Source organism: Gouania willdenowi, chromosome 6, assembly GCF_900634775.1.
Source record: "Gouania willdenowi chromosome 6, fGouWil2.1, whole genome shotgun sequence".
NCBI classification, from domain to species: Eukaryota; Metazoa; Chordata; class Actinopteri; order Blenniiformes; family Gobiesocidae; genus Gouania; species Gouania willdenowi.
The window spans coordinates 37,899,785-37,917,410 of NC_041049.1; the positions used below are offsets into that span (position 1 = coordinate 37,899,785).

Sequence of the window (17,626 nt, forward strand, 5' to 3'; positions counted from 1 at the left end):
CAAGCGCGTTTGAAAACCTTTCAAGGTCACCTTACATTGAAAAAAATAAATAATAAACAATAAAATATGAATCAATACAATGAAAACATACATGGCTGTAAACAATCAAGAGCGAATAAATGGAAACTGAGAGGAGCATATTAAGAAGGGAAGGCCTGGTGTCACAAATTTGTGGTTGACCTCATTTGGAGACATGATTTATTGCTCTGGTTGAATGATGGAGTCCAGTCGAAGCGTGATGATTTTATATAAAAAAGATTTATTATAAAACTAAATGAAAAGAGTACAAAGAAGCTTCCATCCTGTAAGAATGAAAGGCAGCCCACAACAAGGATGGTCAAAAGGCTCCGGCAGAGGAAAAAGCAAGACTGTGTGTGTGTGTGTGTGTGTGTGTGTGTGTGTGTGTGTGTGTGTGTGTGTGTGTGTGTGTGTGTGTGTGTGTGTGTGTGTGTGTGTGTGTGTGTGTGTGTGTGTGTGTGTGTGTGTGTGTGTGTGTGTGTGTGTGTGTGTGTGTGTGTGTGTTTCTCACCAAAAGGGTGTCTTTGTGTTTAGCCTTGAGGGATAAGATGTGTTTTGGGAAGCATGTGGCTGACCTCGACAAGAGAGCAGGAGACATGAGACAGCAGAAATGAAAAGTCACAACTTAAAGCCTTAAAAAGAATAAGGTCTATGAGTAAATGTATTTGTAAACATAATTAACCAATTTTGCCATTACAATCCACCCTTTTTGGACAAAAGTCCAACACAAAAAAAGAAGCAAAATTAATTATTAAAATGTTTAACCTTAGCAAAGCACAGCAAAACTCATAAAATTTAATTAAACAAAGTTAGTGTAACCTTAGCTCAACCCCTTGCATTGGACAAACAATGGTGACACCGTTGTAACACTATGGATATATGCATTGTTTTTAGGAGACAGGGATCTCAAAAGTTGGAGCAAGAAGAAAGGAGGAAAAAGCAAAGACCCCATAAACACAATGAAAATCATGTGAGACAAGGTCAAATGCACAATAAAATCAACTATCCTTAGCAACTAAAATCATTGGCAATCACGGCAATGAATATGGAATATATATATATATATATATATATATATCACGATCAGCAAAATCACACACGGTAAAAATATCAGTCAGCATAGCAATAAAAAACATTTGTAGGTGTCATCAGTTAGCAGAGTCATCCTCAGTCATCAAAAACATGCATCTGACCGTCGGCGGTGTTGTCCAGGATGAAACTGCAACAAGACGCACCTACCATTGCGCTAACGCCTCCTTTGGCCGCGGTCTGTAGGTCTAGGACCATTCTATTTTGCAGGACCATTAAGCATATATTCGTGATCTCCCCCGAGAGGCCAGTAAAGGCCAAGTAGGACGCGTTAATGAAGGATTTAAACATTTTAACATGCACGGGCACGCACACACCGTCCCAGTGCGGGGGAAGGTGTGTGTATAGCTTGTATAGCCAAAACCCATTTGCTAAATTAAACGTACCATTAGCGCCGGGTGTCTGAACGCGGTCACATGTGTGTGGATCATGTGTGGTGGCGCATTCAGGTCCCAGGGTGCGATTGCAATTGTGACGGGGAATCTGGCCCAGTTTACGAGTTCCGTTTCTGGCGAAACAGAAGGGGAAAATAGTGGATCGCGTGTAATCCACGTTAATCGTGGAAGAAGTATCATCCCGTAAAGTAGCAAGTTTCTTAACTGATTGTTTAGAACAACGTTTGGGGTCCCCCATACCGAAATTAGAATAGGACAAATAACAAAAGGAGTCGGATAAAACCATCGATATCGCGGTTAAACGGGGATGCGTTGATGACACGGGCATGTAAGACAAACATGGACTGGCCCCTACTTCTAGCTTGATAGTGCGCATATCTATATCAGGTGTTCGTGAAGAACGGGTGAGTGATATTGGTGGCGGATAAAGTGTCGTGTAGGGCGATGTCATTTATCCAACGTTTATTTCTGCGAGCATTAGAACCCCTGTCAAAGGAAACATTCACATCAGGAACACTTGCATTTATTGACTCAAGTTCAGTATATTCAATGGCACCTTTGGATTCCAGCAGCCAGAAGAATACTGGAATCATGGGTAAAACCACCGTGCTTATTGGTGGCAGGACCAAGAGCACAAGTAGCATGAAACGGCGGAGTGGTGACATGGTGAATGAAGATTCTTCAGTCTGCTCCTGGGTCACAAACAGAAGGGCTTGTGACCTCTTCAATCACAGCGGAAAAGCTTGTGATCGGTATTTCTCCCACGACGTCCTCAAGGTTGGATTTTAATTGTTTCAACAGACAATATGCCTCGTCAGAAAGGTCAGCTTTTGTGACCCTCGAGGTCTTTTCCTTTTGCTTTTCGTTTGCAACTTTCAAAGCAAACAAAAAGCTCATCAACACTGCTCCCGATCCGGAGGAAAGGAAACGATCCTTGGCACTGCTCTCGAAAAGAAGAAACAGCTCCCGAAGGCGCACGTCCTTACTGCGGTTCTTTGATCGGTGGTGATGTCGGCTCTCCCTTTGTTGGACCAGTCGCCTCTGGATCAGGGTCGGCTGGTGTTGGCACCTTCTTGTAGTGTGATGCGTGAATCCACGTGGCTCGCTCTGCGACCTTCACAGCTGTGTGGGTGGTCAGCTGAACTCGGAAAGGGTCGGTCCAACTCCGGTCGGTGCATCTCCAGTCGGGGTGTAGATGATCGGTTGTTGTCAGAAGAAGGGTAGTCTCCACACACTTGGCAACCTGTCTTGGGATCGGTTGGTACCTGAACAGAAGAACATAGGGGAAAACAAAAACAAAACAAACAAAAATAATTTTTTTTTAAAGAGATGGGATGTTACGGTTAGTTAACTAACTAAATAAATAGTTAGTATTGCTTTGGCACTCAGTTTTAGCTTCCAGGAAGGCAGAGACAGGTCAGAGGTCAGGATCTGAGAGCATTTCCGGTCCTAAAAGGTGCTGTTGCACAATCACACAATGGTTAGGTGTGGGTTAGTGAGCTTTTAGCCATGCCGAGCTCAAAGTTATCTGTAGCCCATTCACACGTGAGTGGGAAAATATGAGGCTGAAAGAAAAGCAGGAAGTATTAATTTGATTCTCCTTTCCTGGAGCAAGGAGAAGCATAGCTGGAGTTGCAGTGATTCTCAAACTGTGGTACGTCTACTACCAGTGGTACGATATCTGGTGAGAAGCAACAATTTGAGAACCACTGTTAACAAGGGCATGCAAGTCAGATGGAAAAGTGTGGAGTGTGACCACATGTCTTCCCAAGATGAATGCATACAATTGGGAGACATGGAGATGTGAGAAAGCCAAATAAGTTTAACCAAATAAATACATGTTATTAATTTATTTAAATTGTTTGTTTTGTTTTTCTTTGCTATCTTTTATTTATGAAGGAGAAATCTTAATCTATCCTTTATTTATTCTGAATAATGTTAACACTCCACACATAATAACATAACCTAATTATTTTATAGAGCTGAATTTGTCAGTTCATTTATTTCTAAATTTTCCCCAATAATTGTTATTTGAGACGTAATTTACTTAATTTTGAAGCTAAATTGGTGGCAAAAGTGTCTCCTATTCTGTGTCTGAACCACCAGATTTAAGCAAGATTATTGGTCCTTTTAAGGTTTGACACAATTAAAGTTAAGTTGAGTCGAACAATCATATTGTCTTTTCCTCTTTGCATTTATCCCATTCGTAGGAGTGATGAGCCATAGCACGGTTTGGAGAGCTTCCTTAAATGCTCAGAAGTTTCTTAACTTTAAACTATCTCTTATATCTATCAATTATCAAGAATTTCAGGAGGACCCTCTTTAAATCTCAGGCGACCCAGATTGGGCCACCAATCCAATGTTGAGAACACTTAATCTTATTCTTGTTGATGTTAGAACATCCACAATATGTCATATTGTCACGTGTCTATTTCAATCTATTTCCCCTTTGCTTCCCAGTTATAGTTATGGACAATACTTCCCTTTAATTCTCATCCTTCATCATAAGTAGCAGTGACCAGGCATGACGGTTGTAGGAGGCAGGATCGGAGTCGAAAAGGCGGTGGCATTTTCTGTTCGGAATCACTCAGAAACAGAAAAAGAGGAAAACATTAAGACTTAGATGAATCATTTAAAATATCCCTTTTCTTTTGTTGGATTTGATTCGTCTCCTTTGAATATACAGCCAGCGTACTGTATATTGGAGAAAAAACACAATAACAACAACTAAAACGAAGACATAGACAAGTGTACACAACAACGAGTATACACATACCACAACAAAAACATGGACTGAACATGAACAGTAAGGTCAGTCAAGGTCAAAGCAAGTCATTCCACTGAAAGTGGTATTATACTGTATATTAAAAACGTCGTTTGGTGTTTTTAAAGACCCAGAAAAATAACCTTTAAAACCTGGTAAACCATTTAGAAGGCCCAAGGCCAAAAATCATAATTCCATTAACAAGCAGCAATGAAATCTGAACACCCCACTACATAATTGGCAAAAACAGGGAGAAGATTTAGTGCATCAAAACCCAGGAGGAAAGGAAGGTGAAACAGAGGAACATGTGTAGTCAAAACAGCCATTCATCGATCAATCACTCAATGACACGTCCACGGCACATTCGCACTTACAACGCGGTTCTCTCAGGCATACGTAACGTGTCATCATTCAGCCATTCATGCACCGCACACGTTCATGCCTCAATTTTCACGTCCATGCATTCACAAGGTTTTGCTGCGCAGTGTCTAAGTAGAATGCAGGCCTCATCTAACTCACCAGCGGCGATAGCCAGTCCACCTCATCTCTCGGGGTCAATGAGCTCTTACTGCCCCCCCATGCTTGGCAACCTTTTAGCGTTGATCAATTGCTTTTCACGTGTATTCAACCCAAATAGGTTACTTTTCACAACATTCTTCATCTGATTAATTAAGAGGTACGCTCCTTTTCACTTCCCCTTTGGGGGCCGATTAACTTTGATTGTTGCCCATAAATGTCCCACGGTCCGTTCTGTGCTGATCAGGCACTTAAAACACCGGCCAGTGGTTCGGAACACCGTCCGTAATAACACACAGCTCAATTAAAGTAGTAATAACCACAAAGCTCAACCCGACTGTCAGAGAAAAAAAATAATTTATTTTCCTCCAATAACGGTGAGCCTCTATCACGCCCGCTAGAAACAAGTACAAGACAAACAAACGGTTCAACTGAAAGTCGCATATAACAACTAAAGGAACCTCTCTCAACGGTTTATATTTCCGGACTTAGAAAAAATCCAAACAACCGGAGACTCGTTCAACGTTTACCCTTTCAAAATAAAGGATCGCAAGATTTATCTTTTTTTTTTTTTTTTTAAATGTCAAAATGTAAACTTGGTTGAGGCTGCAGTCCTCAATCTCTGTCTCAATTTTCCTGAAATTGAGTAAAAACAAAAGGGTAAAAGAAGAATCGTTCAGAAATAACAAAGAAGAAAAACGTGCGAGCTCAAAAATATCATGACCAATAAAACTTCAGCTCCAAAAGCTGAGGCAGCACAACAGAGGGCTCGGCTCTTTCTTCAACGAATGTAACCATATCTTGCATTGTTGGGGGCCTCCCCTCAACAAGAAAATAAAAGGAAAGAAAAGCAAACAAAAACAAAACCATTAGTAACACTATTTTCCTCCCTTTTGTTTGTCTTTCTCATAAAGGCAAAAGCAGTGTAAATAAATGAGCAACATAATGAATTAAAGCAAAGATAAATAATGTGTCCAACCAACTCCGACTCCCACAGGTTCTCAGTCTTTGATGATGGGGCAGGATGTGTTAATCCCAGCATTGGCCCATTCCATAGACGATGAAGAGTCATTTTGTTACAGCATTGCTTTGCTGAATGGGAGAGTTGAGTCCTTTGATAGTCGATTTCCTTCTGAAGCTTGGTCCTTTGAATGATGTTGACATTTCATTAGCATAAGGGTTGAAGGTGATTTCATTCATTAAGAGCTTTCATTGAAGATGTTGTTTCTTCAGGGACAACCGCAAAGCCAACAGAAACTAACAATAAAATAATAAAAAATAATAATAATGATGATAACAGTAATATTAAAATAAAATTAAATACTGTATTCATCTGTGTGTGTGTGTTTGAGTGTGTGTTGCATTTTAGAGTGGAACCCAGATATATCAAACATGAAATCAAATGAAATTTAAAATAAAAATAGTGTTTGTGTTGCAATGGCTTTGCTATGCAGACCGTATTACAAGTATGTAGTGTCTTAATCAAGTGACCTTTCACTAAACTGGCCAATAAGGGGCGCTAAGCCTGGATAGAGTCCAACAGTGTGTGTGTATGTGTAAATCATCTCTCTGTGTCTATCTCTCTGTTTGTGTGTGTGTGTGTGTCTTTCTTTCTCTCTCTCTCTCTCTTTCTCTTTCTCTCTCTCTCTCTCTCTGTGTGTGTTTCTTCTTGTGTGCATGTTACACGCGTGCACGGGGTTTAGCACACGTCATGACCGAGGCGCTCACATTGAAAACAGGGCTCAAAGTGCAGCTAATATCCGTACATTCAGCTGAGAGAGAAGCCGAAACGCACAGAAGACAGAGCAGCTGATACACGTCAAAAATGAAAGCATTAAAGCCAAACAAACAAAGGGAGAAATCTGATTCCATTCACACGTTTAAACAAAAATAAAAAACAAAGAATTAAAAAAAAAAGTAAAACTCACCGAAAGTTTGCCGGTTTCATGATCCGAGTTCACATCATACCGAGATTGTATATGCGCATGCATATATTATTTGTTTATTGGATTATTCTCATTTTCTATAAATAGTACTAACTTATCCAATAATATGCCACTGATATCTTCATCTGTCTGTTTGATCCCCATTATTAGTGTTTTACTCCCTGTAGTCTTCACTACAGTTTATTGGATCAGGTTAGGGTTGGGTTTTAATCTATTTTGATATCGGTACAGAGGTGAACTTGGTACATGGCACCGGGGTGTTTCGGAAACTTTGGTTGCCTGTCTATCCTATGGGCAGGACCTCATGGAGGTTCCTGAACAAAATCAAAGTAAATAATGACCGGCCGTCCTAGATGCCTGAACAAAAATATCCAGAGCCCGAAGAAAAATATAGGGAACTTCACCTTATTAGTCCGAATTGGTGTTTGAAGATCAACCGATGATTCGCGGTCCAGTCTCTTTCCAGGAGCTAGACCACCGCGGGGCAGACTCGGAGTCCCATGCCAAAACCTGGCTTTGGGTTTTAAGTGCGTCCGCTCTCCGGTACCGGTCAGCGGCAGAAGCCCCCCAAGAGCAGAAGATGGATCCTGTTCGTGATCGCCAATTTGTCACGGCAAATTAGCGGTTGACCTCATTTGGAGACATGATTTATTGCTCTGGATGAATGATGGAGTTCAGTCGAAGCGTGATGATTTTATATAAAAAAGATTTATTATAAAACTAAATGAAAAGAGTACAAAGAAGCTTCCATCCTGTAAGAATGAAAGGCAGCCCACAACAAGGATGGTCAAAAGGCTCCGGCAGAGGAAAAAGCAAGACTGCCTAAAAAGTTTTTCACACACATTTTTTACACCGTTTAACCGTCCTACCCCCCCGACAGATAAGAAAGAAGCAACAGGGAGGAGGACAAGTCAGTTTGTTCTGTTCATTCGGAGAATGTGTTTGTGTGACTATGTGAGTGTGTGTGTCTCTCACCAAAAGGGTGCCTTTGTGCCTAGCCTTGAGGGATAAGATGTGTTTTGGGAAGCATGTGGCTGACCTCGACAAGAGAGCAGGAGACATGAGACAGCAGAAATGAAGAGTCACAACTTAAAGCCTTAAAAAGAATAAGGTCTATGAGTAAATGTATTTGTAAACCTAATTAACCAATATTGCCCTTACACTGGTTAAAAAGGTGAGTTTTCAAATGGGATTTGAACATTGAGAGAGATGTAAGGGAGCAAATTTCCATTTTTTGTCAAAAATACAATGATTCTGACCAAATATTAACCAAACACTAGTGATGGGCGATATGGACTAAAAAAATTATCCCGATATTTTCTGGTATTTATCACGATAACGATAAACACCACGATAAATAAATAAAGTAATACCCAACTTAGTGTAAACAGGTTCCTTACAAACACAAATAAATATGAATACATCAACATTAGACACATTAAAAAAGGCTACAATAGCTGCTGACTCCAAGAGCTCATGAGCTGATATTTTATGGAATATATCAGTGCATGTGGATCACTTTATTAGTGTTATTGTAAGTAATTCATTCATTTCCTCACTTAAAATATTTTCTAAAAAAAAAAAAAAAGCACATGAAAAGCAAAAATAACTCCATCAGTGTTTTTACTGTTGCTGAATCTTGTTTCATTTATCTGATAGTTACATAAATTTATGATTGATAAATAACTCTGATTTCCTATAATTAAACCAGAACAAGCTGATGATTTAATCATTTAGTATATTTAGGTGTAATAATCACAATAGTTACTTTAGTCTAATGGGACAAGCTTTGTCTGTGAACGCATGAAATATAATTAAAAAATATTGCGTTTCACAAGTTGGGACGAATGAATAGTGACATTAATATTATGCTAACATTTATTTCACACAATGTGTGACATATTTAGCTTTTATCCTTTAATACAGGTGTTAAATCTGACCATAAACAAATCTGTGGCTCTATGACAGTAAGACGTGTACTTTTTACTTTACTCTATTATTTATATGGAGTGGTTAGCGTTAGCTCTTAGCCCAGGGTGTGTATCGGTGTTAGCTTAGCATAGTTAGCTTTAGTTGAGTTTTCAGTTCATAATCGTTGCTGCGGGTTCATCTCTGCCCCCGTGTTTGTGGAACTTTGGGTGGATCTGACGGAGGAACTTGGACTGGTTCACTTTGTTGGATGGTTGTCTGGTCTTAAACAAGTAACGGTCCATGATGTATCGCAGCTCGGCAGCTTCAGGTCGTCTGTGGGTGTGTGAGGGTTGAGGGGCGGAAGCGGCGGTGCTGCCCACCGCTGCCGCGGAGGCTTCGCTACGGAGCTGCCGTGAACAGCGTTTCGCTCCAGAGAATAAGTTGACAACATACAGGCAGTTTTGGCCCGTGGAACAAGGTTTTTAGGGGGCGTTCTTGGCTAAATTGAGGGACAAATGACCCGTGACCCTCACTAATTTCCGACATGGGAATATACATTTGTTTCAAACCTTTGAAGTATAAACGATCAGGATCATTGATCAGATAACTGATAATATCTGGAGAAGAACAGGTTTGATTCTCTCAGGGCTCTTGTTTGTTATTGTGCTGCTGAAGTAAACCAATCTAACCTTAAATAATAAATACTTTAAATGAGTGTTACTTCATGTTTACAGAATCAAGGCAGAGCTTGTGTTTGTTTGTTTGTTTGATTCAGGGTAAACAAAGAAGTGTCCGCTGACTCCAGAGAGGCAAAGTCCTTCCAAAGAGCTCAGAGTAACTCTGAGGACCAACCATCCAATCAGGATCGACCTCCTGCTGTCAGGTGACCTCCACTGTTTCATGACTAACTGAAAAACTGATCACCTTTGTTTTAATAACAGTGTTCTTTTTGGTCTGTGAGTGATGATGAGGAGCAGCAGGTCAACATTAATGAGCTCTTCATCTTTAAATCTTTTTTTGTAGATTTTGTCAAATAAAATAATGATGTTTTAACCATTTTAGAGACAAACATGTGATGAGTGTCTGGGTAGTCAATTGGGTTGGGCACCAAGAACCGGTTCCAAATAGGAGTCGGCCTGTGTGTTTCTGTCTACGGTTTCAGTTTGGACCGCGGAGCGAAAGGGAGATAGGAACTAATCATCGGTAAAAAGCCCAGTAAAACTCGGGAAAACAATCACCAGGAATAAATAGTTGCTCCCTGGTAAAGATAGTAGCTTTAACAACTGGTAAAATGATAAACTGGTGATATTACACCCTGTGCAGCAGTACGGGGATGCATTTACCCTGCCTCCGGGTCCAAGTGCCAGCCGACCGGTGAAGCCTGTTCCGTTTACCGAGGTCCGTGTGAGTTTAATAAGTCCGTGTGAAAGTCCGCATGTCTCTGTCCATCCACTCTTTTCGTTATATCAATGTCTTTTAAGGCTCTTATTAAATAGTGTCGGCTGTAGTCTGAGCCGCCGCCATCTTGGAATATGTCGTCACCAGCGAGTCATCGTCGCAAGTCGCGAAAGTGCAGAATGAACCAAATAACTGAAAAGAGGTCTAATATTAGTCTATTTTCTTTTTAAGGTGGTGTTTTTTTGTGGCATTAGACTCCAATAGCTCTTTGTTTTTTTAGACTGCTGCCAACTTGTTTGTATTTTATTTCAGCAAGTTTCACTTTTACAGTTACAGTTGGGAACCTTTGTAAATGAATACCCTAGTTACATTACAGCAACCAAATTAAACTGTATCAACTAAGTGAATTAATAAAAAATACCTGTGTAAAGGCTTTTTCAAATTAAAAAATTATTCCGTGAAATCTGTGACCTGCACAACCCAAAGAATCGGAATCGAGAATCATTTAGAACAGGAATCGAAAGTGAGAATCGGAATCAGAATCGGTAAAATCCAAACAATGCCCAACCCTAGTAGTCAGTGTGTTTAACTCATTCAGTGTCAGCCATTCTCAGATTTTCAAACCCCCTCAAGCCGTTTTTGAGCATTTTGACTGATTTTTAAAGACCCACAGAATATTTTCTCCTATGACTATCTGAAATCTGACAGCAGATTCTGAAAGATTGAAGTCTCTACTTTCATTAAAAAAGAAATTTGTTTCTGGCTCATTTCGTTGTTTTTGTAATCGGCAGTTGAATAGAGCAAGTTTTACACAAATCTTCAGTTTCAGAGCAAAAATCTGAGAAAACAGCCTTTTTTCTAAAAAAAAAACCCTGTCAGTGACTTTAAAGCTATTTTTTTTTTTGTTTTTGCTTTAGTGACAACTCTAACATCTGAACATTGTTTCCTTATATTTAAAAAAAAAAAAAAAAAAAAACTGAGACCGGGCTTTTGATGGCAAAATTATTATTATTTTGCTGTCTTGGTCAGCGTTGAATGGATTTCTTACTGTATTTTGGCATTCCTCCAAGTTTCTCTCCTTCAGTCTGCACACACAACTTCCTCCTCCTCCCGGACATGCATCCCCATTTTTTTATGGTGTTATCTCACCATCGCCACACTATCCATGAGTTCCACACGTGCTCTGGTCGAGTGTGCGCTGCTGGGAACGTCAACTCTCATACATAGCGCCATTTTCAGTCTCGTAAACGCCTCTCCCTCTGAGATCTACTGAGCACGGATGACCTCTCATCCAAAAGTGTGCTGCTACCTCCTACGTGTCACCTATTGGTATTTTGTACCACCACCACCCCCCGCTCCTCCTGACATGCAGCGATGACCCGTTTAGCCCTGTTAGTCGATGGTTTTATCTCACCATCGCAACACTATCAATAATTCACTCATGTCCACACATGTTTTGTGTTAGTATGTGGAGCTGTGAGCTGCTGGATATTTCACAATATCACTTTAACCAGCGCTATAATGTCACTCGTTCCTACTTCTCCCCCCCAGCTAATGGTAGCATCAGTGGCTAATTTCTCATCTAAAGGTGTACTGCTGCCATCTTCAGGGCACAGTTGGTCACTACAACACTCCACAGCTTAGATATTGATGAAGAACCTCTGCCAGAGTGTTTTCTTGTAATCCCTGTGAAAAAACACAAATGACGAGTTATCTCGTCAATGGCACTGAGCGTTTGGATTTGAAATGACGAGTTTTCTTGTCAATGGCACTGAGTGAGTTAATGTAACAACATAATGACATGTAGTAGCAGTTATTGTGTTTAGACGGAGAAGACTGTTCATGTGTTCATATTTTCATATGTTGATGCTGAGGTCTCTCTAATCTTTCTGTCTCCTCTGTATCTTCTTAGCTCTAAGCGGCCTGCAGGTATCTCCACCCTCCTGGGTCACATCGGGGGAAAGAAACCTAAGATCAGCACGTTGGAGAAGTCCAAGATGGACTGGGATGCTTTTAAATCAGAGGAGGGCATCACTGAGGAGCTGGCTATCCACAACAGAGGCCGAGACGGGTACGAATTTCACCTTCTGAGGATCCATCATCAATCACCTGAGGTTATAGTGCTGTGCGATATGGAAAAAATTCTATATCACGATATAGGTAGATTTATATCCTGAGTTGGTATTTCTTCCTTTAAATTTCATGAAATTTAACGAAAATTGCTATTTTTTTAAATTTTATTATATATAAAAATGGTTCCTATAAATAAAGTGGTAACATGACCTTTTTCCTATTTCTCAGCACTTATAGGATTTTGTGACCAATTTCTGATTTTTGCAGCAGCATTTTCCAAATATAATTTCAAAGCTTTGGACTAAGGCTACTTACTTCAGTTATTTCATATCAATACTGAGAGGAGCAGATTCACAACAATTGGATATGAAAAATTTCCATCACGGTGTAAAGGTCTAGTGCAGAGAATATTACACGGTGTACAGTGACGTGCCGTGACCACTAGGGTTGGGTAGGCACGGCGTTGCAAATCAAGACCACAAATGACTATTTTTTTTGTTTTTTTTTTTCCTGTCTGTTTTTTCCCCCTTGTCTGCACATGCTGTCATTATGCATGTGCAATCATTATGAGACACCAATGACAATTTTCAATATAGCCTCCTCTCCCAACAAGATATATATCATGTCACAGCAGCGCATCCGTTGTTTGTGTTGGAAACACGGAAAAAATGACAACGACTCGGACGGCGGAGCTGCCTGTGGTGCTGAAACCACGTCTGCACAAAGCCATTCCTTCCGTCTGTACCATTCACTTTGGAAAGTCCACACACTTTTCTGACCTTTCTTTTGCTGAAGGTCTGGTAGCTCAGGTGTTGGTCTCCCATCTTTTAAAAGCTGTCGCTTTTCTTCAAAAGAAAGTTGTGAAAATGTATTTATCCTCTCCATCGCTGTCATCCAACCTGTAGTGTAATCCCGCCCGGGCGGCCACGTGATATCTGTTTTGTATTCACTATGCACTGTGCATACGTATTGGATTAACATAGCACGGTTACGTCCAAAGGCAGGGCAGCGATTTGCCTTTTTGCGTAAACGGTTTTTCATAGTGGGTCCGTGGGGATTTGACTGCGCATGCGCAAACATCCGTTCACGTGATATGGGGCTAAACTTTAGCCACTAAAGGTAGAGCAGCAGTGTGCCTTTGGGAGAGGTGTGTCCTCCTCCTCGTAATACAGGAGTGTGCAGCATCTCTGCCGTTCCAGGAAATAGGCGCATAGCGATGTTTAGTCACTCATTTGGGCTATGAAAAGCACAAAAATGCTGACACTTTCAAACTTATAGGTACTGTAGGCTATCGAAAACTGAAAAAAAAAAAAATTATGATTTAAAAAAAAATAATAAACAAATTTTTACTTTTTTTTTTTTTTTAATGAATATGTCATTCATTTCAATTCACCCTGGGTAGGCACTGCCTACCTTGCCTACCCTGACTGTACGTGCCTGACGGTGTATCAGTGTTTGTGGAAGTTTAACAACAGAACAAAAAAATCCCAAAATAAATGGTACTTCTTTAAGAATCTTCTCAATGAAGGAATATTCCTGACTTTTACTACATACCACAATTTCCGGGCTATAAAGCCCACCGTTATATGGGCGGCATTCCAATAATTTAGCAATTTTCTAGGGGAAATACACATGAAGACCGCAGCGTAACATAGGCCGCACTCTATTGGCTGATGAGGGTGCGTTCAGACGACTCGGCCAATCAGAACAGGCAGGTAGGCGGGCTGCTGTACGCATGTTAAGTTTAACAGGGATTTCCATGTTTCAACCAGTTTCAACTGATGAGTTTCCTTTTCCTCACTGCCCTGCATCTGCATCAGACGCGACTGCTTCTGAACAAACTAAACGTGGTGATTTGGCAACCTTATGCTGTTAATCATTTCTTTTTCTCCGTCTCCCTCTGTCCGTCCTCCTTACGTAAGCTTCTCTATCTCCGGACACTGCCCAACGCTGGTCGGGTTGCCCGTCCACCCAACCCCGCCAGGGAGTAGGAGGTAGCGCTACCGGCACGGCGGGGAGAGGAGGGCGGCGGCTGCTCCTCCAGCTGCGGCACGAGCCCAGTCCCGCCTCGCACCCCAGCAAGAAATTAGCCCTGTCACTATTTAAGCCGCAAGGTTCAAAGCATGGGAAAAAAGTAGCAGATTATAAACCGGAAATTTTGGTATACTGTCATGCGATCTGATTTGAATATGTGTATATGGAAATGCCACCAGGGGCGCAAAAATCAACAATAATTGCCACTCTTATCGTTTTAAATTGTACCTGTAGTGAATTTTACTCCATCAAAGATCATATATGATAGTAGAGGTTTAGGTTAGGTTATATTCTTTAAAAGTCCTTCTAGAGCAGCAGGAGATAAATTAACACTTTCATTTGTGAGAAACGTTTTCCGCTATTTTGCTTAGAAGAGTAATATTGGCTGTTGTGACACAATTTGTAACCACACTAATTGATGATTCCGGTCACTCCGGGGGATGCAATCTCGGTAAAAAAAAGAGCAGCATTTTTCCTCCACATACCATAGTATTCATTTTGTGCATTTTTGTGGCTCGAGACAAAACACTTAACACTCATGTCCATGCACGGCACCAGCCAGTATTTAATGATGTACAATTAAGCAGTATCTGACCAACCCATCCCGGTGGTTGACAGTGGGCATAGCTTGAATTGCTGATGGTGGCTTACACAAGGAGGACCTACTTCAGTCCCATGGACCGGAACCAACTTGCTCCTCTAACGGTGCTGTAAACTAGTATCTCTGGGTGACGTAAACATGCTACTGCAAAGAAGCAGCATTGCTGTGAGTAGATTAGCCTGTTTCATCATATTTTAGCTACTGAGTGGGACCAAGACCACGCACATTAAATTAGCTATATAATAAGCTATATATGATATATGTATTTCGTTATTGTATCATGGATATTATATACATATTTATTATATATTGGATTATGTAAATTGTACTTTATCATTTTTCCCAATTTTTTTTATTCATTTATTTAATTTTTTAATTTTCATTTATTTTGTATTTTTTTAATTATTTTTTACTGTTTATGGAATGTACATGTTCTGGAGCTTCGCTTTGGTGCTTGGGGATGTGGGGGGCGGGGGACCGCGGCGTGTCCTCTTCTTTCTGGCCCTCTCACATTATTAACTTGTCTGTCTGGGTCAACCATAAAGCTAGAGGGTAAACTTCCTCCCAAAAGGTTCTGGAAGCTACACCCCACATGGGACCTTAGCAGCTCTGGGTTGGCCGTCTCCTGATTAGGACTGGCGGTGGCTCAGTGCCTGAAAGGAGACCTGGACAGGGAGGGAAAGAGGAAAAAAAGAAAGAGAGGAAGAAAAAAAATTGGCATAAGAAATGGGGTGGAGTGGGCGTGGGTGTCGTGACCCCCTCGCGTCTGCTGGGTTGGGCCTCTTGGTTTCGTTGGGCACTGGCACTGCCAGCTGAGATAGTGTAGATTTTATTATTTATTTATTATGTTAATAATAATAATATTACCATCATTATTGGTATATCTTATTTTGTTTTTAATATAAAAAAAATCCTCTCTTCGTCCCACACACCTATACTGTAGCAAAAATTTAAATACTGTTCCCTGGGTGTATGCTGTCGGGTTGTTTGTTCCTGTGTATTGTCTTGTATGTTGCAAAGCGAAATAAAAATTAAATAAATAAATTAGCTATATAAACCATAGAGGGTTATATTGTACGCTAGACATTTTTATGTCCTACTACCATATATTTATCGTGCTACAATATGTATCGTTATATAACATGAGCATATACATTGTTATATCACACAGCATTAGGGTTAGGGTTATGAGTCATGATGGTCCTCAGGTGATGGAGCTCCAACACTTCCCTTTAGTGTGAGTGGTGATGGATCAGTGTCTCCTCTGTGTTCCAGGTATGTGGAACGCAAAAACTTCTTGGAGCGTGTTGATCATCGCCAGTTCGAGAGAGAAAAGGCTGTTCGACTGAGCAACATGAAGCAATGAGAGCGCAAACGTGAAGCAACGCTCCTTGAGATGTTTCGCGATCTGCTAAAGTGACGTCACTGTTTTATTTCACATGATATGAACATCAAACTGTTTCTATTAAGTTATTCTTTAAATGCTCATTTTGAAGAAATCTGAGCAGCAAACTTTATTTTAATCAATAAAGGTGTCTAAATAAAAGCCAGAGTAGAATGACACTTGTTTGCGACACGATTACAATGCGTTCTAGCGGTTCGTGTTAGCGAGACGTTGAACAGACTGTGCTGCATTTTGTAGATTTAACTGGCTACCGAAAACAGATTCTTGTACAAACGACGGCGTGCACATTCCCACACACACAAGTCTAGCTGGGGGTTTTCACTGGATAGGTCTCCGCTGCGCCACGACAACGATCTGGGTTTGCTCCGCCGTCTGGTAATCCCCACCGGTTGCGTTTTGATTGCGCCACGATGCACTCCAGTTGGACGACTGTGACTTCACAAGACACAGGAGTTCTTGCGATATTTATATAGTTGCGCGAGAACGCAGTTAATTGTATGTGTTATAAATGGAACAATAAACAGATAAACATGTCAGTGCTCCTAACGAAGGTGTACAAGAAGGTTGGGCTCTCTAAATTTGTCATAGCCATGTTTTTAGCAACAGCCAACAGAGAAGAGATAAAACTGCACCAGTAAAACATGAACTGAGTCAAAGTTGCTGCAGGTTACAGTGTAGTTACAGTATGAGAGGAAACAATATAGTGAATGTGATTTTGTTTTTACACATGACATTCTGGTGATGTAGTTACTTGAAATATAATCTGAAGTTTTTTATTTTGAAAAGTAAAAGGATATTTTATTGCAGAGTACGTGCTTAATTTCCTGTTTAGGTTAATTTGCTCTGTGCTGATTGATGCCCGGTCTCCGCCAGATATACGCAGGGCTTCTATTTCTGGCGGAGACCGGACTGCCGCAGCTGGAAAGGAGCAGACACGCACCACAGCGGACCCTGCAGAAACACATAGACTAAAGTGGAAACCTATCAGCTTTGGTGGCGCGGCGGAGGCGTAACGCAGCGGAGCCGCATCCAGTGAAAATTGGGGGTAAACCTGCAACATGTTTCATCCCAAACTGAGCTGAGCTGCTCTTTGACGTGTGTGTGTGTGTGTGTGTGTGTGTGTGTGTGTGTGTGTGTGTGTGTGTGTGTGTGTGTGTGTGTGTGTGTGTGTGTGTGTGTGTGTGTGTGTGTGTGTGTGTGTGTGTGTGTGTGTGTGTGTGTGTGTGTGTGTGTGTGTGTGTGTGTGTGTGTGTGCGCGCGCGTGCGGGGATACTGATTAAATATTGTAAATAACACAGAGGGGCGGATTCACTAACATCTGAAATAAAGGGTGGTAAACCTGGTGGGGTCCGGCCCCCTCCGGGGCTAACTTGGGGGACTGCGTGAGCCGGTGTGTGGCAGGTGCGGCATCGGGTAGAGGTGCTATGGGGCCTCGCCCGTGCTGGTGCCTCCCCTGGTATTGTGCTGGATAGGCGT

At 41.2% G+C, this 17,626-nt stretch overlaps 1 protein-coding gene across 1 annotated transcript in view; it reads left to right on the forward strand.

The window, feature by feature from the left end:
• Positions 1 to 16,291, forward strand: part of cfdp1 (craniofacial development protein 1) — a 54,809-nt gene extending 38,518 nt beyond the window's left edge. Inside the window, exons 5-7 of the mRNA XM_028448709.1 lie at positions 9,415 to 9,522; positions 11,950 to 12,108; positions 16,021 to 16,291. Of these exons, the coding sequence (XP_028304510.1) occupies positions 9,415 to 9,522; positions 11,950 to 12,108; positions 16,021 to 16,111 (358 nt within the window). The 3' untranslated portion in view covers positions 16,112 to 16,291. The remainder of the gene's footprint in view (positions 1 to 9,414; positions 9,523 to 11,949; positions 12,109 to 16,020) is intronic.
• The last annotated feature ends 1,335 nt before the right edge of the window (positions 16,292 to 17,626 follow it).